We start from the raw sequence: 18,933 nt of genomic DNA on the forward strand, positions 1-18,933 counted from the left end.
GTTTGAGAGACCAGCCTGGCCAATGTGGTGAAACCCTGTCTCTACTAAAAATACAAAAATTAGCTGGGCGTGGTGGCGCACGCCTGTAATCTCAGCTACTCGGGAGGTGGAGGCAGGAGAATCTCTTGAACCCAGGAGATGGAGGTTGCAGTGAGCCGAGATCACGCCACTGCACTCCAGCCTGAGCGACTGAGCGAAACTCCATCTCAAAAATAATAATAATAATAATAATAATGATAATAAAAGAGCTATGGCCATTGGGCACTTATTTAAACACTATAGTAGCTCATTTAATTCAACAATAGCCTTGCCAGACTGACAGTGTTATTCGTGCATTACAGATGAGGAATTAGGGGCTTAAAGAAGTATAGTGCCTCACCCAAGGTCATATAGCTAACGAATTATGGAAGAAAACTTGAAAACCAAGTATGCTTGACTCCAGAGATTTTGCTTTTAGCTAGTAGGCTTTATGGTTTCCCTTTTATATCACATTAGTATTTCTGTTTCATTAGTCTCACTATGTGTTGGGGAGAATGTGGGATGCTCAGAAAAGACTCATGAGCTATTGCAGTGAAGTTGTACCTGAAGCTTATTACATGGCTTCTGTCTTCTTCCTCTCCTTAGCTACGGGGTGCTACTTTGGGAGTTGCTGACTGGTGAGGTGCCCTTTCGAGGCATTGATGGCTTAGCAGTCGCTTATGGAGTGGCCATGAACAAACTCGCCCTTCCTATTCCTTCTACATGCCCAGAACCTTTTGCCAAACTCATGGAAGGTAAGTAAGCCCTGGCCTGAACCAAACTGGAGACACTTTGCCTCTTGTAAGCATGGGTAGAGTTTGGCCAATTCTATGAGATCAGTTACTGAAAGAGGAGATAAAGTTTCAGTCACCTAAGGAGGAATCCTCTGGGCAACTGGAAAGGCTTCTTCAAGATGACGTCCACACCCTGCTGCAAGCAGGTCATATCTCCAGGGACTGTAGGAGTGAAATTAGTAACAAAAGCCTGCTATCCGGCACCTCAGCATATTATTATTTAATGCAAAATCAGAAAGTACAACAACTTTTATGTCAGGACCTCTGAATACCTTAAGAGACGTGAAGAACATCTTAGGAGAAAGAACTCTAAAAGTCATCTAGTCAAACCCCATAATTTTGTAAGTAAGGAATCTAAAGCTAAGCGAAGTTGAGTGGATAGGTGGCCACCTCATTAGGGAGTGGCTGAGCTGGGATTAGGTAGAATTCGCTTTCCCTGACTCTCGCTAGAATGCTTTTCATCCTCGCCTCTTCATCATCCCATTGTGGGTAGGGGAAGGCTAATTCATTTATTTATGGGAAACTGAAGCCCAGGGCATAATTCCCCATTGTCTGTTCTTGAATCAAGGTAGTAACATGGTAAATTGTGTTGTGGTGGTGCTTTGTACAAGAAAACTCTTTGGGCTCACTTTTCTTATCCTTAATTAACAGCCAGAATGGAATGAGTACAGAACTGCTGCATTTAATTTCCATTTTCACTCTTGATGGTTGTAATGGTGGGCAGCTTGCTTTACTTCCTGAGACTTATTTGAGGTTACCTAAATTCTGATCTCTGTTTCTGGAAGAAGTAAGAGGTAGTTTTCTGGGAAGTGAGGCCATGTAATAGCCTAAGTCTTACATGTTTGCTTCTGTCCTTTCATGCTTTCTGAGTATTCACATATTCTATTCAGACTGCTGGAATCCTGATCCCCACTCACGACCATCTTTCACGAATATCCTGGACCAGCTAACCACCATAGAGGAGTCTGGTTTCTTTGAAATGCCCAAGGACTCCTTCCACTGCCTGCAGGACGACTGGAAACACGAGATTCAGGAGATGTTTGACCAACTCAGGGCCAAAGAAAAGGTAAAAAAATTAAAAAAAAGAAAGAAAAGAAAAAAGGCATGCATTGAATTAGTAGACCTCACTCACGGGGACCTCTGGACCGAGTCTGACTGACCATCTTGATTCTAGCATGCCCACCTTCCAGCTTGGTATCTACTTAATTGTCCAAACCAGAGAAGAATGCAGTTGGGCAAAATCCCAGTGCTGGGATTACAGGCCTTTTTTCTTTTCTCACAGTGGGATGTCTCACCCTGCCAGCTGGAAATATGAGAGGTTCTGGAAATGTTTCTTGATTCTACAATAGACTTCTAGAGGAAAGTTAACTTGATATAGGGATACTTCAACCTTGAGGATAGTTACAGAACATCCTTCCCGTGTCTTTTGACATCAGAATCAGAAATAGAATATGGGCAAAAAATACCATGGGTCTGAAATTGTGTGGCATTTTTCATGTTTTTATGAAAAGTATTTCAAGCCCAAACCAACCAGGGAGTTCAGAGACTCCTAGCCTACCAGAGATCTGCTTTTTTGTTTTGGTGGCCATTCCCTAAATGGCCCCTTTCTGTTCCCTCAGTGTGTCCCTAGCAGTCAGTGTACACACAGGTGAAGCCAGTCACATGCAACTATATTGCTTATATAGGGGCAGGACTAGATCTAAGGGATGTAGCTAGGGGCAAGAGAGAAGTCTTTATAGATTTGGTTAATTTATTTTATCTTTTTTTTTTTTTTTTTGAGTCAGAGTCTCGCTCTCTCGCCCAGGCTGGAGTGCAGTGGCACGATCTCGGCTCACTGCAGGCTCTGCCCCTGGGTTCACGCCATTCTCCGGCTTCAGCCTCCCGAGTAGCTGGGACTACAGGCACCCGCCACCTCGCCCGGCTAATTTTTTGTATTTTTAGTTGAGACGGGGTTTCGCCATGTTAGCCAGGATGCTCTCGATCTCCTGACCTCGTGATCCGCCCACCTCAGCCTCCCAAAGTGCTGGGATTACAGGCCTTTTTTCTTTTCTCACTCTGCACTATGGGAATTTGGGAAGTTAATAGCCATATGATAACAATGATAGCTAAAATTGTTTATGGCTTTATGGTTTCCCACTTTTTCCACTTGAAAAATTTGATGAGACCTTTTTGTCTGTTATCCAGGAGTCCTATGGCTCCTGCCATCAGTATGTAGGCCAGGTGTTATTATTGTTTCCATCTCAGAGCTGAGGGTCAGCAACTTGCCTGAAGTAACAGAGTTAGTAAGTGGGGAAGCCGAATCTTGAATGTGGGTCTTCTGATTCCAAAAACCTATATTCTTTGTAATATTATATTCTCTGTTCTCATGCTGCTAATAAAGACATACCCAACACTGGTTAATTTATAAAGGAAAAGGTTTAATCAATTCACAGTTGCACAGGGCTGGAGAGGCCTCAGGAAACTTACGATCATGGTAGCAAACAGGTCCTTCTTCACGTGGCGGCAGGAAGAAGAAATAAGTACCCAGCAAAGGGAGAAGCCCCTTATAAAACCATCAGATCTCCTGAGAACTCACTATCACGAGAACAGGATGAGGGAACCACCCCCGTGATTCAATTATCTCCACTTGGTCCCTCCCATGACCCAGGGGGATTATGCAAACTACAATTCAAGATGAGATTTAGGTGAAGATACAGCCAAACCATATCAAATGTCACTTTTGTTCTACACAAATGACTTACAAATAATTTCTGGAGCTGATTTGAAGAGATTAAACTCTTTTTATGGAACATAGCAATTCTGAACACAGTACTGTTTGCCAAGTCAATGAGCATTCTCTAGAAGAATGGAGTGAGCTTACAGTGACTCTTTAGGGACCCTGGTGGGTGGACTTGCACTGACTGTTGAGCAGAATGATTACAAAAGACTGTTCCTCTCACTAAATACTATTCCAGCTAGAAGAATCCCAAGAGTCGCTGGCCTTTTTTTTTTTTTTTTTTGATTGCTGCATCACTGACACTTGGTTACCTTTCTTTTAATTGATGAAATTATAAGGGTACCAGCCAGTAAGAAAAATGAAGGTTGGATTTGGTCAGTAAGTAGTTACTAGGACGTCAAACTCATAATAGCTAACATTTGTAGAGCATGTGCTATGTGCCATGCTTTCTTATAATTTATATGAATTATCTTATTTAATGAGATAATAATTGTTGTGTCAATGATGTCAGTGCTATTAACTCCATATTACATGTGATGCCCATATTAACTTGTCCAAGGCCACACAGTTAATGATGGTGAAGCTGGGACCTAAACAGGCAGTTTGTTCCAGAGTCCTTTCTCTTAGCCACCGTGCTATGATGCTTCTCTGTTATAAGGCTTGTTGTTTGGTAAGTGAGAGAAAGATGTGCTTTCTCTCTGGAGAGATTCTTCTTAACTCATTCTGTATGTGAAAGATGTGATTTGCAAACTGTGCAACACAAATAGGTGTTGCAAAAGTAGGAGATTTGGCATGTTTAAGGGTCCTCCAAGTGAATGGTGTCATAGGCATACATTCCACGAATGTCCTGATTTACCCTATGATTCAGCTAATTCCTCAGGTTGGATCAACCTATTGTTTCTAAGTATTATTGTGAGAATGCATTGGTGTTGTCTGGGGTTTGTGTTCCATTAAAGAGAGCGACTTAGAGCCAAACCATCCCTAAGACAAGAGCATGGAGGAGACGAGGACCTAGGAAGCTTGAAATTTGCTTTGACTTTTAAACTTTTACACTTAACAGCAAAATCAACCAACCAGGAATATTTTTTCTGCATCTTCCATGAATTTTTCTTCTCTTGGTAATGAAAACAAAGTCACGGGACAGAGAAACAAAGGATTTGGAGGGCGCACAACAATTAATTTGAGGTTTATTTCATCAAGGAAGAAGTAGTTCAACTCTCAGATAAATCTATGTTCCCATAAAGAAGGATTGCATTCACAATATTACAATCTCCTATTATTATTTCTCCTCATTCATTTATTGACTCAATAGTTACTCAACCACTGAGCACCTAGGCCTACCACATGCTAGACACTTTTCAATGTGCTAATTCTTTTCTATCACTTTTTTTTTTTTTTTTTTTGAGACAGAGTCTTGCTCTGTCACCAGGCCAGAGTGCAGTGGCATGATCTTGGCTCACTGCAACCTCCGCCTCCCGGGTTCAAGCAATTCTCCTGCCTCAGCCTCCCAAGTAGCTGGGATTACAGGTGCACGTCACCATGCCCAGCTGATTCTTATGTTTTTAGTAGAGACAGGGTTTCACTATCATGGCCAGGCTGGTCTCAAATTCCCAATCCAGGTGATCCGCCTGCCTCGGACTCCCAAAGTGCTGAGATTACAGGCATGAGACACTACGCCCGGCCTTCTTTCTATCACTTTTATGGCTATTTTGACATTCTCCTGGGGATGGAAGACAAGCTGAATGGAGAGTTTATAGCATCAGAATATTGCATTCATTTCTTGACCTCTTTCCTTTCTTCCACTGTTTACCTGCTGCTCAGCTTCCCCAATATGGGTTCACATGCTTGTTTTCTAGCTCCAGGTTCCGTTTCTACACTATTTTGTTTTAATCCAGAATGGTTACTTATAGTGATTATTTCATTGAGTAATTAGGTTTCGACCACAGAAGTGTTGCTGTGGCTCCTTTATTGAAGAAATATCCTGCTTTTTCAGACATAGCTCTCTCCAGGTTCCACCCTACACCCCACTTTAATCCAAAGCCCAGGGTAACCAGCATTAAGAGTTTAAAATCTAGATTTAAAAATTTTGTAGACATGCTTTGTTTTCTTTCCTGTTTTCTCTCCTGTTTCCTGATTCTACATCCCCTCCCCTCTTTCCAGGAATTCAGTGCTGGGCTCACTTATGAACTTATGCGGAAGGATAAAGGGGAGGTAGGGAAGAGGTTCTGCCATCTGATGTGGCTCCTGCTTCCATTCTCAGAGCAGGACAAAAGGGCTTGTTCTTGGGTCACAAGATGCAATTCCAAATGGGACTTTGTCCCAGTTTCATCCTCTAGCTTTCTGGCTTCAGCTCTCCCCCTAGCTGTGTGACTGACTGTCCTTCAGATTTGCAGGGGCACGGTCTGCTCTGGGGTGACATCTCCTGTGCTCATTGAGCAGTTCATTTCAGGGGAGTGTGATAGAGCAGCAGCCAAATTTGGTTCTAGAGCAAGTGCCTGAAAAAGACCTCAGGAAATGTTCTCTTTTTTCCTTGCTATGCTTTCATGATTCTTCTAGAGCAAATCATTGTCCTTTAAGATAAGGTGAGAGTTGAAACCACATACTTCAGTGGATTCATTCCTCAAGTGAACATGAAGATTTAGGTGACATGCCTCACATAACTTTTGAGCAGCCACCCTGGAAACATATTTTTATTTTATTGTTAGATGTTACCTGGAGGATGATTTATGTACAGTGGATACATTTTAATCTGGATTAAGTTGGCTCTGGTTTAAAAATATCTTTTTTTGATTTTTGTTTTATCGTTTATTTTTAATTATACTTTAAGTTCTGGGGTACATATGCAGAATGTGCAGTTTTGTTACATACACGTGCCATGGTGGTTAGCTGCACCCATCAACCTGTCACCTACATTAGGTATTTTTCCTAATGCTCTCCCTCCCCTAGCCCCCCACCCCCACAGGGTGTGTGACGTTCACCTCCCTGTGTCCATGCGTTCTCATTGTTCAACTCCCACTTAGAGTGAGAACATATGGTGGTTGGTTTTCTGTTCTTGTGTTAGTTTGCAGAGAATGATGGTCTCCAGCTTCATCCACGTCCCTGCAAAGGACACGAACTCATCATTTTTTATGGCTGCATAGTATCATGGTATATATGTGCCACATTTTCTTTATCCAGTCTATCATTGATGGACATTTGGGTTGGTTCCAAGTCTTTGCTATTGTGAATAGTGCCGCAGTAAACATGTGTGCGTGTGTCTTGATAGTAGAATGATTTATAATCCTTTGGGTATATACCCAGTAATGGGATTGCTGGGTCAAATGGTATTTCTAGTTCTAGATCCTTGAGGAGTCGCCACACTGTCTTCCACAATGGTTGAACTAATTTACACTCCCACCAACAGTGTAAAAGCATTCCTGTTTCTCCACATCCTCTCCAGCATCTGCTGTTTTCTGACTTTTTACTGATCACCATTCTAACTAGTGTGAGATGGTATCTCATTGTGGTTTTGATTTGCAATTCTGTAGTGACCAGTGTTGATGAGCTTTCTTTCATATGTTTGTTGGCTGCATAAATGTCTTCTTTTGAGAAGTGTCTGTTCATATCCTTCACCCACTTTTTGATGGGGTTGTTTGTTTTTTTCTTGTAAATTTGTTTAAGTTCTTTGTAGATTCTGGATGTTAGCCCTTTGTCAGATGGATAGATTGCAAAGTTTTCTCCCATTCTGTAGGTTGCCTGTTCACTCTGATGGTAGTTTCTTTTGCTGTGCAGAAGCTCTTTAGTTTAATTAGATCCCATTTGTTAATTTTGGCTTTTGTTGCCATTGCATTTGGTGAAAAAACATCTTTTATATAATAGAAAAAATTTGGCTGGTCACAGTAGCTCACGCCTGTAATCCCAGCACTTTGAGAGGCTGAGGCAGATGGATCACTTGATGCCAGGAGTTTGAGACCAGCCTGGCCAACATGGCAAAACCTAATCTCTACTGAAATACAAAAAAATTAGCTAGGTTTGGTGGCACATGCCTATAATCCCAGCTACTCTGGTGGCTGAGACATGAAAATCACTTGAATCAGGGATGCAGAGGTTGCAGTGGGCTGAGATCACACCGCTGCACTCCAGCCTGGATGACAGAATGAGTTTCTGTCTCAAAAAATAGAAAGTAAAGTAGAACCAAGTCTGTAAATAAATACATGATTATATTTTCTATTCAAACATATATATATATATATAAATCACAGGCAATTTTAATGAAGAAGGAAGGAGCAACTAGAAACTCTTGGCCCCCATTTCTAGGGCTTGGCCTATGGCTTTAGCTTCTCTGACTGTCCCCTCAGTATGGCTGTTCTGAGCCTTCCTTTCCCCACCGTTCAAGGTGGTGTGATGTTCATTTACCAGCTATCAAGTCCTCTCTCTTCACTGAGCAACATAGGAGAGCTTTCCTGGACACCATGAGCCCCCTGGGAGCTCTCAGGCCTCACCCCAGAGCCCCTCTGCACTGAGCACCCCAGTCTTTTCTCTGATGGTTCTGCCTATCCTGCAGGAACTTCGCACCTGGGAGGAGGAGCTGACGCGGGCTGCGCTGCAGCAGAAGAACCAGGAGGAACTGCTGCGGCGTCGGGAGCAGGAGCTAGCCGAGCGGGAGATTGACATCCTGGAACGGGAGCTCAACATCATCATCCACCAGCTGTGCCAGGAGAAGCCCCGGGTGAAGAAACGCAAGGGCAAGTTCAGGAAGAGCCGGCTGAAGCTCAAGGACGGCAACCGCATCAGCCTCCCTTCTGGTCAGTGGCCGGGGACCAGCTGGGAAGTGGGAGCAGGGCAAGGAACTCGTGTGGCAGAGGATTTGTGGGAGCCCGGGACTGAGCTTGGAAACATGATACTCTGGGGCTCAAACTCCAGCCTGTTTTAAATGGGCCATTCTGTTCAGTGGAAAGACTGGCATGTTGAAAATCTACCCTACTCCAGGGAAATTGTTGCATGTGAGTGAACACAGAATATGAAGTGCGGACAACCTGGCAAGGTCCAGGCTGCTAGAAGCCTGGTGGCTCACAGGGACACATCTCACTTTAGGCAAACCTGGAGAAGGAAGCATGAAGTTGGGGGAAAACATTCCAGGGTGTGCATGTGTGAGACACGAGAGGTTTTGGCTCTGCAAAATAACTTGTCTCAAGGTTTCTTTTTTTTGAGACAGAGTTTTGCTTTTGTTGCCTAGGCTGGAGTGCAATGACAAGATCTCGGCTCACTGCAACCTCCAGCTCCCCGGTTCAAGCGATTCTCCTGCCCCAGGCCCCCAAGTAGCTGGGATTACAGGCGCATGCCACCACGCCCAGCTGATTTTTGTATTTTTAGTAGAGACAGGGTTTCACCCTCAAGTGATCAACCCACCTTGGCCTCCCAAAGTGCTGGGATTACAGGTGTGAGCCACCACACCTGGCTGACGTTTTTTTAATTAGTCCCCTGAGTGCAGTTGAGACTGGGTTTAATAATGTGTGAGAATTTACATGATAAGATTTACATGTGACCTTTCAGACACACACATCAGTTGAATAAATGTGCATTTGTTGTACTGCAGCCTTGGGGAAAATATAAAGAAATATGAAACTATTAATTAGAATCTTTGTGGTGTGTAATATATCCATGGAGGGAGCTGAATGCTAAAATGTATGTTGATGTAGATAAAGATATTCACTGTGTTCTGAGTCTATGAGGCCCTAGAAAGCAGGCTTATTAGAAGTGTAAGGAACAGGCCGGGTGCAATGGTTCATGCCTATAATCCCAGCACTTTGGGAGGCCAAGGCGGGTGGATCACCTGAGGTCAGGAGTTCAAGACCAGCCTGACCAACATGGAGATACCCCGTCTCTACTAAAAATACAAAATTAGCCGGGCAGGGTGGTGCATGCCTGTAATCTCAGCTACTCAGGAGGCTGAGGCAGGAGAATTGCTTGAACCTGGGAGGCAGAGGTTGCGGTGAGCCGAGATTGCCCCCTTTGTACTCCAGCCTAGGCAACAAGAGTGAAACTCCATCTCAAAAAAAAAAAGTGTAAGGAACAAAGAAAGAATGGTCTAATAGGGGCAGGAGTAGATCATGTTAAGCACTAAAGTGGTGGCTTAATTAAGTACAGATAAGGGAACTCATTCCATGCAGTTGAGTGAATATGTTCATGAGCCGTGTTTGCTGGTTTCCTTGCTGCACATTTGTTTTTCCTTTTCAGACAGCATGGACTCTTTAAGTACCCCTTGAGCATCTAGCATGTGTCAGCATATTGTTGTATGCCAGGATGCAGATAGAAAAGCTATAGTTCCCACCTGCAGGGAGATCACAGTCTAATGGGGAGACATAGGTGCAAGCAGCAGCTGTTTATTTTACCTCTTTGATAGATGAGGAGACTGAAACTCAGAAATTCAGAGCTGTAAGTTTTACATTCTTTATGCTGTGCTGTAACTTCCTTTGGAATGTGTCCGAATTGCAGCCATTTGCTCCATCTCCCTCATTGCCCTAGGTTCCCACAAGGGCTAGTCATTGATACCCTGCTCTGCCTGCACTTAGTGAGAAGAATCAGTGTCCCTACTTCAGTCCCTGAGAAAAGAGGACCAAATCTATCTGATAATAAATTACGTGAAACCGATAATTTTAAGTTAAATTTCCTAGAATAATCAACAATATCTCATGAGCTAAACAGCTATTCTTAATACATAACTGCTTGAAGTATATTCACTTAAATAGACAGCTTTATGAAGCTCACAAATGAAGTTCACTTGCACAGTGAATTTTCCGTCTTTTTATACGTTCATCTCCCCATGTCCCTTGGGAAAAAGAGACGATTCTAAAAGAGAACATTTCCCAGGTGAACAAAGAGCTTTTCAGGAAACTGGGGCCTGTCCCTCAAGGATGCTGAGGAATGTCATATTTCTTATATGAATTTAATTATGGGAAACGTTAACGCATACACGTGTTTGTCTTTCCCCAAGCAGATTTCCAGCACAAGTTCACGGTGCAGGCCTCCCCCACCATGGATAAAAGGAAGAGTCTTATCAACAGCCGCTCCAGTCCTCCTGCAAGCCCCACCATTATTCCTCGCCTTCGAGCCATCCAGTGTGAGACTGTTTCCCAAATTAGCTGGGGCCAGAACACACAGGGGCACCTGTCCCCTGCTCTGTCCAGCCACCGACTGGTCCAGGCTTGCTCCATCCATAACTTCTGCCACCTCTCCTCGACAATGTGTATATACATGCACATATGTACGCAAACCCTTAGCCCTTTCCCTTGTCTCTCTCCATTAACTTTACTACTGCCCCCTCTACCTTTTAGTCACATATCAGCAAAGGGATTTGTGGGTACTAATGGGATCTTTAGTGGTTTGCAAAGCAATTTAGAAACTGGTGTGTGATGTAGATACAGGTCGCTACCTGGCCTGAGAACCTAGCACACTCTTTGCCATATTTGGGGCATCGTTGTTTTTCTTTCATCCACGCTTCCCAAGGAAGGGTTTTTTTTCAAAGTACAGGTCCTAAGGAAATTTGCCATATACTTTATAATAGGCCAAATCTGGACCAATTTTATCTTTGCTACAGTATTTGCTTAAAAAAAATACACATACATGTAAGTGTGTGTGTGTGTGTGTGTGTGTGAATATACACCTATATGTGAATGAATTAGTTTCCCTGATTTAAAGACAGAATTTATTTAAAAATCCAAGATTTCGGCTGGGCGTGGTGGCTCATGCCTGTAATCCCAGCACTTTGGGAGGCTGAGGAGGGCAGATCATGAGGTCAGGAGATCGAGACCATCCTGGCCAACATGCTGAAACCCCGACTCTACTAAAAATACAAAAAAGTTAGCTGGGCATGGTGGCACCCATCTGTTGTCCCAGCTACTCGGGAGACTGAGGCAGGAGGATCGCTTGAACCCGGGAGGCGGAGGTTGCAGTGAGCCAAGATTGCGCCATTGCATTCCAGCATGGGCAACAGAGTGAAACTGTCTCAAAAAAGAAAAATCCAAGATTTCTAGCATTCCTTGGAAAATGAAATCAAATCAGTAGGTTTCTTTTTTCATGTGGCTACAGCTGGCTGGCACTAATAGCAGCTTCCATATACTCCATATTTTGCCTCAGCCCCTTCAACTCCTTGTGTTTTGGTAACCAGTTCACTCGTTTATGATATAAGCACAGTCCCTGGGGCATTTGGGTCTCAACCCTTGTTCCGAGGTATTAATGTCAGAAAAATATTCCTCCTCTCCTATCTTTCTCTAGGCCTGTTCCTTCCCCCTCTCCTACTCCAGACTTCCTTTGCCATAATCTTGAACTCCTCATTTTCTTCCCAACCTTTTCTTTCCAAGATTTCTGCATTTCCACGCCTTCCTTACCCCTTGTCTTTTTCCCCCCCTTACCTGCCCCCTTATTTGCTCACTACCCAATCCCACCCAACAAAACAGGTTAAGTCAGATCTGTTTGGAACTCTGATGTCTGGCTGGCTAAGCTCTAGCTTTACATTGGATTTGTGAAAATTGAAGAAGTCTTTCCATGTTTAGTACTTTGAGAGAGCTAAATGATTGGTGGCTGAGAACTCCATTACTTTCCTGGAAGGGTCCACTTGGGCACAGAGTTTTTGATAAGGTCTAACTTCCCTGCAGCTCCAAATGTGTGTGTGTGTCTGGTGGTATAGAGGCTAGTTTGGGGGAGCCCTGTCTGTCCATTTTCTAGATCCTGTCCAACCCTTGTGATTCACAGTGACACCAGGTGAAAGCAGCAAAACCTGGGGCAGGAGCTCAGTCGTGCCAAAGGAGGAAGGGGAGGAGGAGGAGAAGAGGGCCCCAAAGAAGAAGGGACGGACATGGGGGCCAGGGACGCTTGGTCAGAAGGAGCTTGCCTCAGGAGATGAAGGGTAAGTGCCAGATGACATGAAATTCTTTCTCTCTTGAAGATGGATGTACCATTTAAACATAGGATATGAAATAACTTTTTTTCTCTGTCGTGTGTTTGATTGCTTTCTGAGAAATTACAAGCTTCTTGATCTTTACAACAGTTTTTCACCCTCCAAGCTCCCGGAACCTCCTAGGACAGGCCTGGAAAACTTTTTCCATAAAGAGCCAGATAATACATATTTTAGGCCTTGTGATTCCTATGGCCCTGTCACAACTCTTGAGCTTCACTGTTGGAACACAGAAGCCGCCAGAGACCATGGACAATATGTAAATGAGCGAGCATGACTATGTTCCAGTAAAACCTTATTAAAGCAAGTGGCGGGCAGGGTTTAACCCACCAGTTATAGTTTGCCAACCCCTGAAGGCGTTCTACTCAGAGTAGCAAGTAGCCCAAGCATTAACCAAATTTTTTACATTTGGTTCTGCCAGAGTGTTCTGCTTACACCTGGCTCTTCTTCCAGCTTTAAAGCAGAGGAAAGAGAAGAAAGAGCAGAAGTTAACAGGACTCTCTTGCCTAGAAGCTCATGCTGGAGCAGGAGCAGGCAGAATAACCCAGCTCTGGTAGTACAGTTGTATACAACGCCAGGGCCGCTAGAACTTCTTTCAGATCTCACCCCATAGCCACACTGCCATGTATGACTGCCTCCTCTGGGCAGGGCACAAGGGGGCTGAAAGCCTGGGATATGCTTGTGTTCTCACTCGTGGGCTTGAGGCCTGGGGGTCAAATTCTCCCTCGAGTCTGGGTTCTTCACAGGCAAGGCACTCATAGTGTAGTAATGAAGATCTTTGACTCTGGCACCAAACTGCCTGGGCATGAACCCTGGCACCACCACACCTAGCTGTGTGACATTATGTTTTCTCATTTATAAATGGCATAACATTAGTACCCATCTCATGGAGTTGAGGCAGGGACCAAATAAGTTCATCTTTGTGAGTGCAGGGAGGATGAGCTGGCCCATAGTGAGCGTATGTAAATATTAGCTGTGATGAGACTTCCTGCTTCTCATGCAATTTTACATCATACCTGAAGAATGGATGGAACCATTTATACTTCATATTCTTGGTGTTGGAAGCTAGCACAGTGTTTCTTGATGTTTCTATTAAATACGTGTGAGGATAGCCAGCAGTCTCCTTCCACATTTTTTAGTGACTTTCTAAAGAGCTTCTCAGGTTGAATATTAGGCTTACAAGTGCCCCGAACCTGCAAATGGCCTTGGTAATCCTTTAAATACTAAGATTCCATGTCCAAAATCTATGATTTTCCCATGTCAGATCTGAGCTGAAGGTAAAAATAACAGTTTGATTCATAAAGGATTGACTCTCTGAAGCTAGGCTTTGTAAATCACTAGATACCTTTGAGCAGAAAGTTTAGATATGTAGGGCAAACTACCTTAGCTATGTAAGAATCCAGTGATGGAATCCTTGGGGGATGGCAGATTCTTCTACTAAGTTTTGTAGGAGCAAGAGCTCTCCAGTTTGTCCTTTGAGCTCTGGGCTAGAGTAGGGTTGAGCTGAGTCTGAGAAACTCAGTCACCCCGAGTCTCTTGATTTAAATATTTTTTTTCTTTTGGTCTTGGTAGTAAATTAACTTTATTTCACGTTGCAAAATATTAACTTTGGAATTTTCTTCTTCCTCACGAACTTTTGAAGGAATTAAAAAATATGACTTAATTTTTTCATGATTCTTAGTTCCTATTGAAGAAATAAAAGTATATTCTAACCAGACTTGAGTGAAGACCTCTTTAATGTCAGAAATTTTGAGAACTTCTATGTGATAATATTTCTGGTTTTAGTATCTTTTGACTAAAGAAAACATGTGATGAACAAAAGCCCTTTTGAATTCAGTAATGTTAAGTGAGTTTTGCATCCTCATCCTTTTAAAAAATAATACATATTTGTCCAAAACATGCATACCTGTCTATAGACTGCTTGGGTATCTATGGATTCACAGGCCCCCTGCAACCATGCTGCAGCTGCCCAGGGATCTTCGTCCTGGGCCTGTCTTGGTTTAAACAGGACCATCTTGTTAAGATTCTCTCATGGTGTGGGCTTTGTGTCTGGACGGTGGGAAGGCAGCTGGTGATGTGGTGTGAGTCCAGCCTTGGGTGTTTTGGTGTGGGACAGGCTGAGCTGGATATGCCCTCCGTTGCCTGCTACTGATTCTCTTTATTCATTGAAGATCCCCTCAGAGACGTGAGAAAGCTAATGGTTTAAGTACCCCATCAGAATCTCCACATTTCCACTTGGGGTGAGTCTCATCTTCACCCTTTCACCAACTGTCCTGGTAACAATCTTCCTTCCATTTCCTTTTTCTTACAGCATACCCTGTAGAATCAAGCCTCGTTATTGCCAGGGCTGAACTGACTTTTTTGGTTTTTTTTTTGTTTTAAGCAGTACCATTGTGCACCTTGGGAAAATTCCTGTGTTGATCTAATTTTACCATATTCTTCACTCCACTGACCACTCCAATTAGAATACTCCTGGCACTCTTGGTTTTAGAGAGGCTTAGATATGTGGCTATTTATCCTTTGGTCCTCAGCACTGGTTTTGACTTTACTAATCTGGATTTTCCTGGATCCAGAGCTGGAAGTAATGTTACGAGAGTCTCAGTTGGAAGCCCCAGGCTGTGGGTTTGGCAGCAGGTTTATCTCTGACTGTATTTTGGTTGAAACCAGTGGTGGTTGGGATGTACTTTAATTTGCTGGTATTTCTGATAGCACTTGAAAGAGAATTCTGAACAGGGAAAAAGTTGGTCCTCTGTCTCTCTCAAGATGGCTAGGACTTTGGGGAAAGTGGTCTTTAGTTGAATGATTCTTCCTAGCCTTAAAAAAAAAGAAATAAATAAAAATAAAAATAAAAAAGAGCCACTCTGGTCATAATCCCAATATTTCCAGGGCAACCATAGCCCACAGATTCCTCAGTCCTCCCTTTTACTGTCCTCTAAGGAAAAGACCAGTGCTTCTAGGCCTCTGGTTCCCCCCTCCTACAAAGTGGTTGGCGGGGTGCCCAGGCGGTATCCTCGGAGAGTTACCAGCTTTCCATATGGGCTGATGACAGGGATTTGAAAGCAAGCTCCTGTCCTGTCTCTCCACCCCGAGACAGACCAAGGGCTCTGCTTCAGCACTGTGCACTACCCACATAGGTCTGTCCCACAGTGCACTGGGTTGGTGCAGCTTTGTGGGTTGATTTTTCCTTTTGAAAAGGGGATGGCTTTGAAAGTTGCCTAAGCATGCCACAAAGCTTGGAAGGAGAGCCTGAGAAATGCCTTATGTGGAGTAGCCTGGTCCACCTCTGCTAGCTCGGCTGCCCGGTGCTTGCCTGGCTTCGCAGATCTTTGCATCACAGTAACTGTCATGCCATGAATGTGTTGTGTCCAGTGTCTGCTTTGAGTGCTTCTCTCTTAAGATGGGCTCAGGCAAGATCCCCGGCCAGCAGGGCCATCCTTATTCTTTCTGTCTGCTTGCCAGCCTGCCCACTAGTCCTTTCTACAGTTCCACAGCAGCATGTGAGGGGGATGGGTCATGCCATTGCCCTTTTCTTCCCTGGAGCATGTGCATTTCTGTTTGTGAAGCAGGTGGGCTTGCTAAGAGTCATTGCCTGTATGTACTCCAAGGTTCTTTGGTAGAATGAAGCAGGCAGGGAGAAACGTCTCCATAGACCCATAGAGCTGAGAGTCAAGTAAGGAAGGTAACCAGTTCTGACAGTTTCCTCTTTTCCTCTGATTCAGCCTCAAGTCCCTGGTAGATGGATATAAGCAGTGGTCGTCCAGTGCCCCCAACCTGGTGAAGGGCCCGAGGAGTAGCCCGGCCCTGCCAGGGTTCACCAGCCTTATGGAGATGGGTAAGCATAGCCCCTCTTGAGAGTCTTGCCTGTCTCCCTGCTCCCTGGGGGCATTCTTGCCCAAGCTTCTAGGACCGTTTAAGAACCCCTAGCACTGCTTCATGGAGGAAACATTGGGAATGTTTTTGTTCTAGAATGTTCAGTGTTCTAGAAACTCATACTGCACTTGTGTTAAGGGGCCGGTATTAGTCAGGGTTCTCCAGAGGGAGAGAACCAATAGGAACCAAAAGGAAGTTTATTAGGGAGAATTGTCTCACACAATTACAAAGGCAAAGTCCCATGATAGGCCGTCTGCAAGCTGGAGAATGAGAAAAGCCTGTAGTGTGGCTCCCAGGGAAGACAGTAGAGTGGCTCAATCCCAGTTTGAAAGCCTTAACTCCAGGGAAACCAGCAGCGCAGCTCCCAGTCTGAGGCCTGAGAGCCTCCGAAAGGCCTCTGTTACAAGTCTGTGAGTCCAAAGGCTGAAGAACCTGGACTCTGATTTCCAAGGGCAAGAGGAGAAAAAGTGTCCCTCTCCAGAAGGGAGAAACAGAGAGAGGAAGCTCAGCAAACTGAGCATCCCCCTTTTTCTGCCTGCTTTGTTCTAGCCTTGCTGGCAGCCAGTTGGGTGGTGCCCATCGACATTGAAGGTGGGTCTTCCTCTCCCTGCCCCCTGACTCCCATCTTAGTCTCCCCTGGAAAGAGCCTCACAGACACACCCAGCCACTGTGCTTCACCAGCCATGCAGGCATCCCTCAGTCCAGTCAAGTGGATACCCATGTCACCATCACAGATCCCTTATGAAAGAAATGGCAAATTAGCGGATCTTTTATTCTGCTCTAAGGAAATGGGCTCTGGAATGGAGAGTGGTTTCCCTGTGTTGGGGGGTGGATAAAGTCCCCTTGGTTCAGTGTTCATTTCCATGTCCTGCTCATCACACCATTGAACCTTTGTGTCCCTGAGACTGAGACAGGAGGCCTGGGGTGAGGGGAAAGGGCCAGATTCTTATTCCTGCCACCTCATTTCCATTTCCTGTTTCTCTTCTGCTCTTGTCATCTTCACAGAGGATGAGGACAGTGAAGGCCCAGGGAGCGGAGAGAGTCGCCTACAGCATTCACCCAGCCAGTCCTACCTCTGTATCCCATTCCCTCGTGGAGAGGATGGGGATGGCCCCTCCAGTGATGGAATCCATGAGGAGCCCACCCCAGTCAACTCAGCCACCAGTACCCCTCAGCTGACGCCAACCAACAGCCTCAAGCGGGGCGGTGCCCACCATCGCCGCTGTGAGGTGGCTCTGCTCGGCTGTGGGGCTGTTCTGGCAGCCACGGGCCTAGGGTTTGACTTGCTGGAAGCTGGCAAGTGCCAGCTGCTTCCCCTGGAGGAGCCTGAGCCACCAGCCCGGGAGGAGAAGAAAAGACGGGAGGGTCTTTTTCAGAGGTCCAGCCGTCCTCGTCGGAGCACCAGCCCCCCATCCCGAAAGCTTTTCAAGAAGGAAGAGCCCATGCTGTTGCTAGGAGACCCCTCTGCCTCGCTGACGCTGCTCTCCCTCTCCTCCATCTCCGAGTGCAACTCCACGCGCTCCCTGCTGCGCTCCGACAGCGATGAAATTGTCGTGTATGAGATGCCAGTCAGCCCAGTCGAGGCCCCTCCCCTGAGCCCGTGTACCCACAACCCCCTGGTCAATGTCCGAGTAGAGCGCTTCAAACGAGATCCTAACCAATCTCTGACTCCCACCCATGTCACCCTCACCGCCCCCTTGCAGCCCAGCAGTCACCGGCGGACTCCTTCTGATGGGGCTCTTAAGCCAGAGACTCTCCTAGCCAGCAGGAGCCCCTCCAGCAATGGGTTGAGCCCCAGTCCTGGAGCAGGTGAGTCTTCTTCCTCTTTCTCTTTCCTTTCTTTGTGCCTCCTCAGGGAGTGAAGATGTTTGCAGGCCTCATTTTCTCTTTCCACTTCTAGATTTGAGTGAACACCATTCCTCCTCTTAGCCAATCAAGAAATACAGATCTGGGATCAGGGAGGCGGCCAGGGCTGGCTGACTTTTCTCTGACCTGTGCCTCAGGGGTCTTCCCTGAGGATTGAAAGAAGACAGGCAGGTTCTAGGAAGAATCAGAAGACCTGGGACTCCTTTGGAATGTCCAGACCCTGAGTCTAGGGTAGGGTAGTGTTTTCAGGGCACAGGAAGGGCAGGAGTCTAGCTTCTAGTTATTCCCTGAGGAGGAGGATGCATTTTCCAGGAAGGAATCTTACACTGCATGTGGGAGCGATATTTTCTGCCACATAGCTGGGATTTTGCCTCTCATTATAGCATTAGTTCACACACACTCAGAAGGCAGGCTTCCACCCATTCATCACACCCTTCAACACTCACCCCTGACTCATACCTGCCTCTTCAGGCATGGAGATGAGTCCAGGCAAATTGCTATCCCTGTGCATATGACTGCCCTCGACACCTGACACCTGGGGACACACACTCTTTCCTGTCACCATCTCTTTCCTGTCACCATCTCTTTCTCCCTGGAAGACCTAAGTCTGACTTGGAAACAGCCTCTAATCCAGTAGGAAAAGGGGGGATGGTAATACCCTTTCAATGAGATTTAAGTGTCAACAACAATTGTATTTAACTGTTTGGCTTGACCTGCCCTCCTGTTTTTTGTTATAC

The 18,933-nt window shown here is 45.2% G+C and overlaps 1 protein-coding gene across 9 annotated transcripts in view; it reads left to right on the forward strand.

Moving 5' to 3' along the window:
* Window positions 1-18,933, forward strand: part of MAP3K9 (mitogen-activated protein kinase kinase kinase 9) — an 87,504-nt gene that overhangs the window by 59,323 nt on the left and 9,248 nt on the right. For 2 of the 9 annotated variants that reach the window (XM_058429667.1, XM_058429666.1), the window contains exons 4-12: window positions 625-773; window positions 1,703-1,878; window positions 8,072-8,312; window positions 10,505-10,771; window positions 12,259-12,412; window positions 14,632-14,700; window positions 16,180-16,292; window positions 16,880-16,921; window positions 17,336-18,139. In XM_058429667.1, coding sequence (XP_058285650.1) covers window positions 625-773; window positions 1,703-1,878; window positions 8,072-8,312; window positions 10,505-10,771; window positions 12,259-12,412; window positions 14,632-14,700; window positions 16,180-16,292; window positions 16,880-16,921; window positions 17,336-18,139 — 2,015 coding nt within the window. The remainder of the gene's footprint in view (window positions 1-624; window positions 774-1,702; window positions 1,879-8,071; window positions 8,313-10,504; window positions 10,772-12,258; window positions 12,413-14,631; window positions 14,701-16,179; window positions 16,293-16,879; window positions 16,922-17,335; window positions 18,140-18,933) is intronic. The other 7 variants (XM_032179659.2, XM_058429668.1, XM_058429669.1 and 4 more) reach the window with 7 other exon arrangements.

This window comes from Hylobates moloch, unplaced genomic scaffold, assembly GCF_009828535.3.
Source record: "Hylobates moloch isolate HMO894 unplaced genomic scaffold, HMol_V3 SCAFFOLD_16, whole genome shotgun sequence".
Lineage (NCBI taxonomy): Eukaryota > Metazoa > Chordata > Mammalia > Primates > Hylobatidae > Hylobates > Hylobates moloch.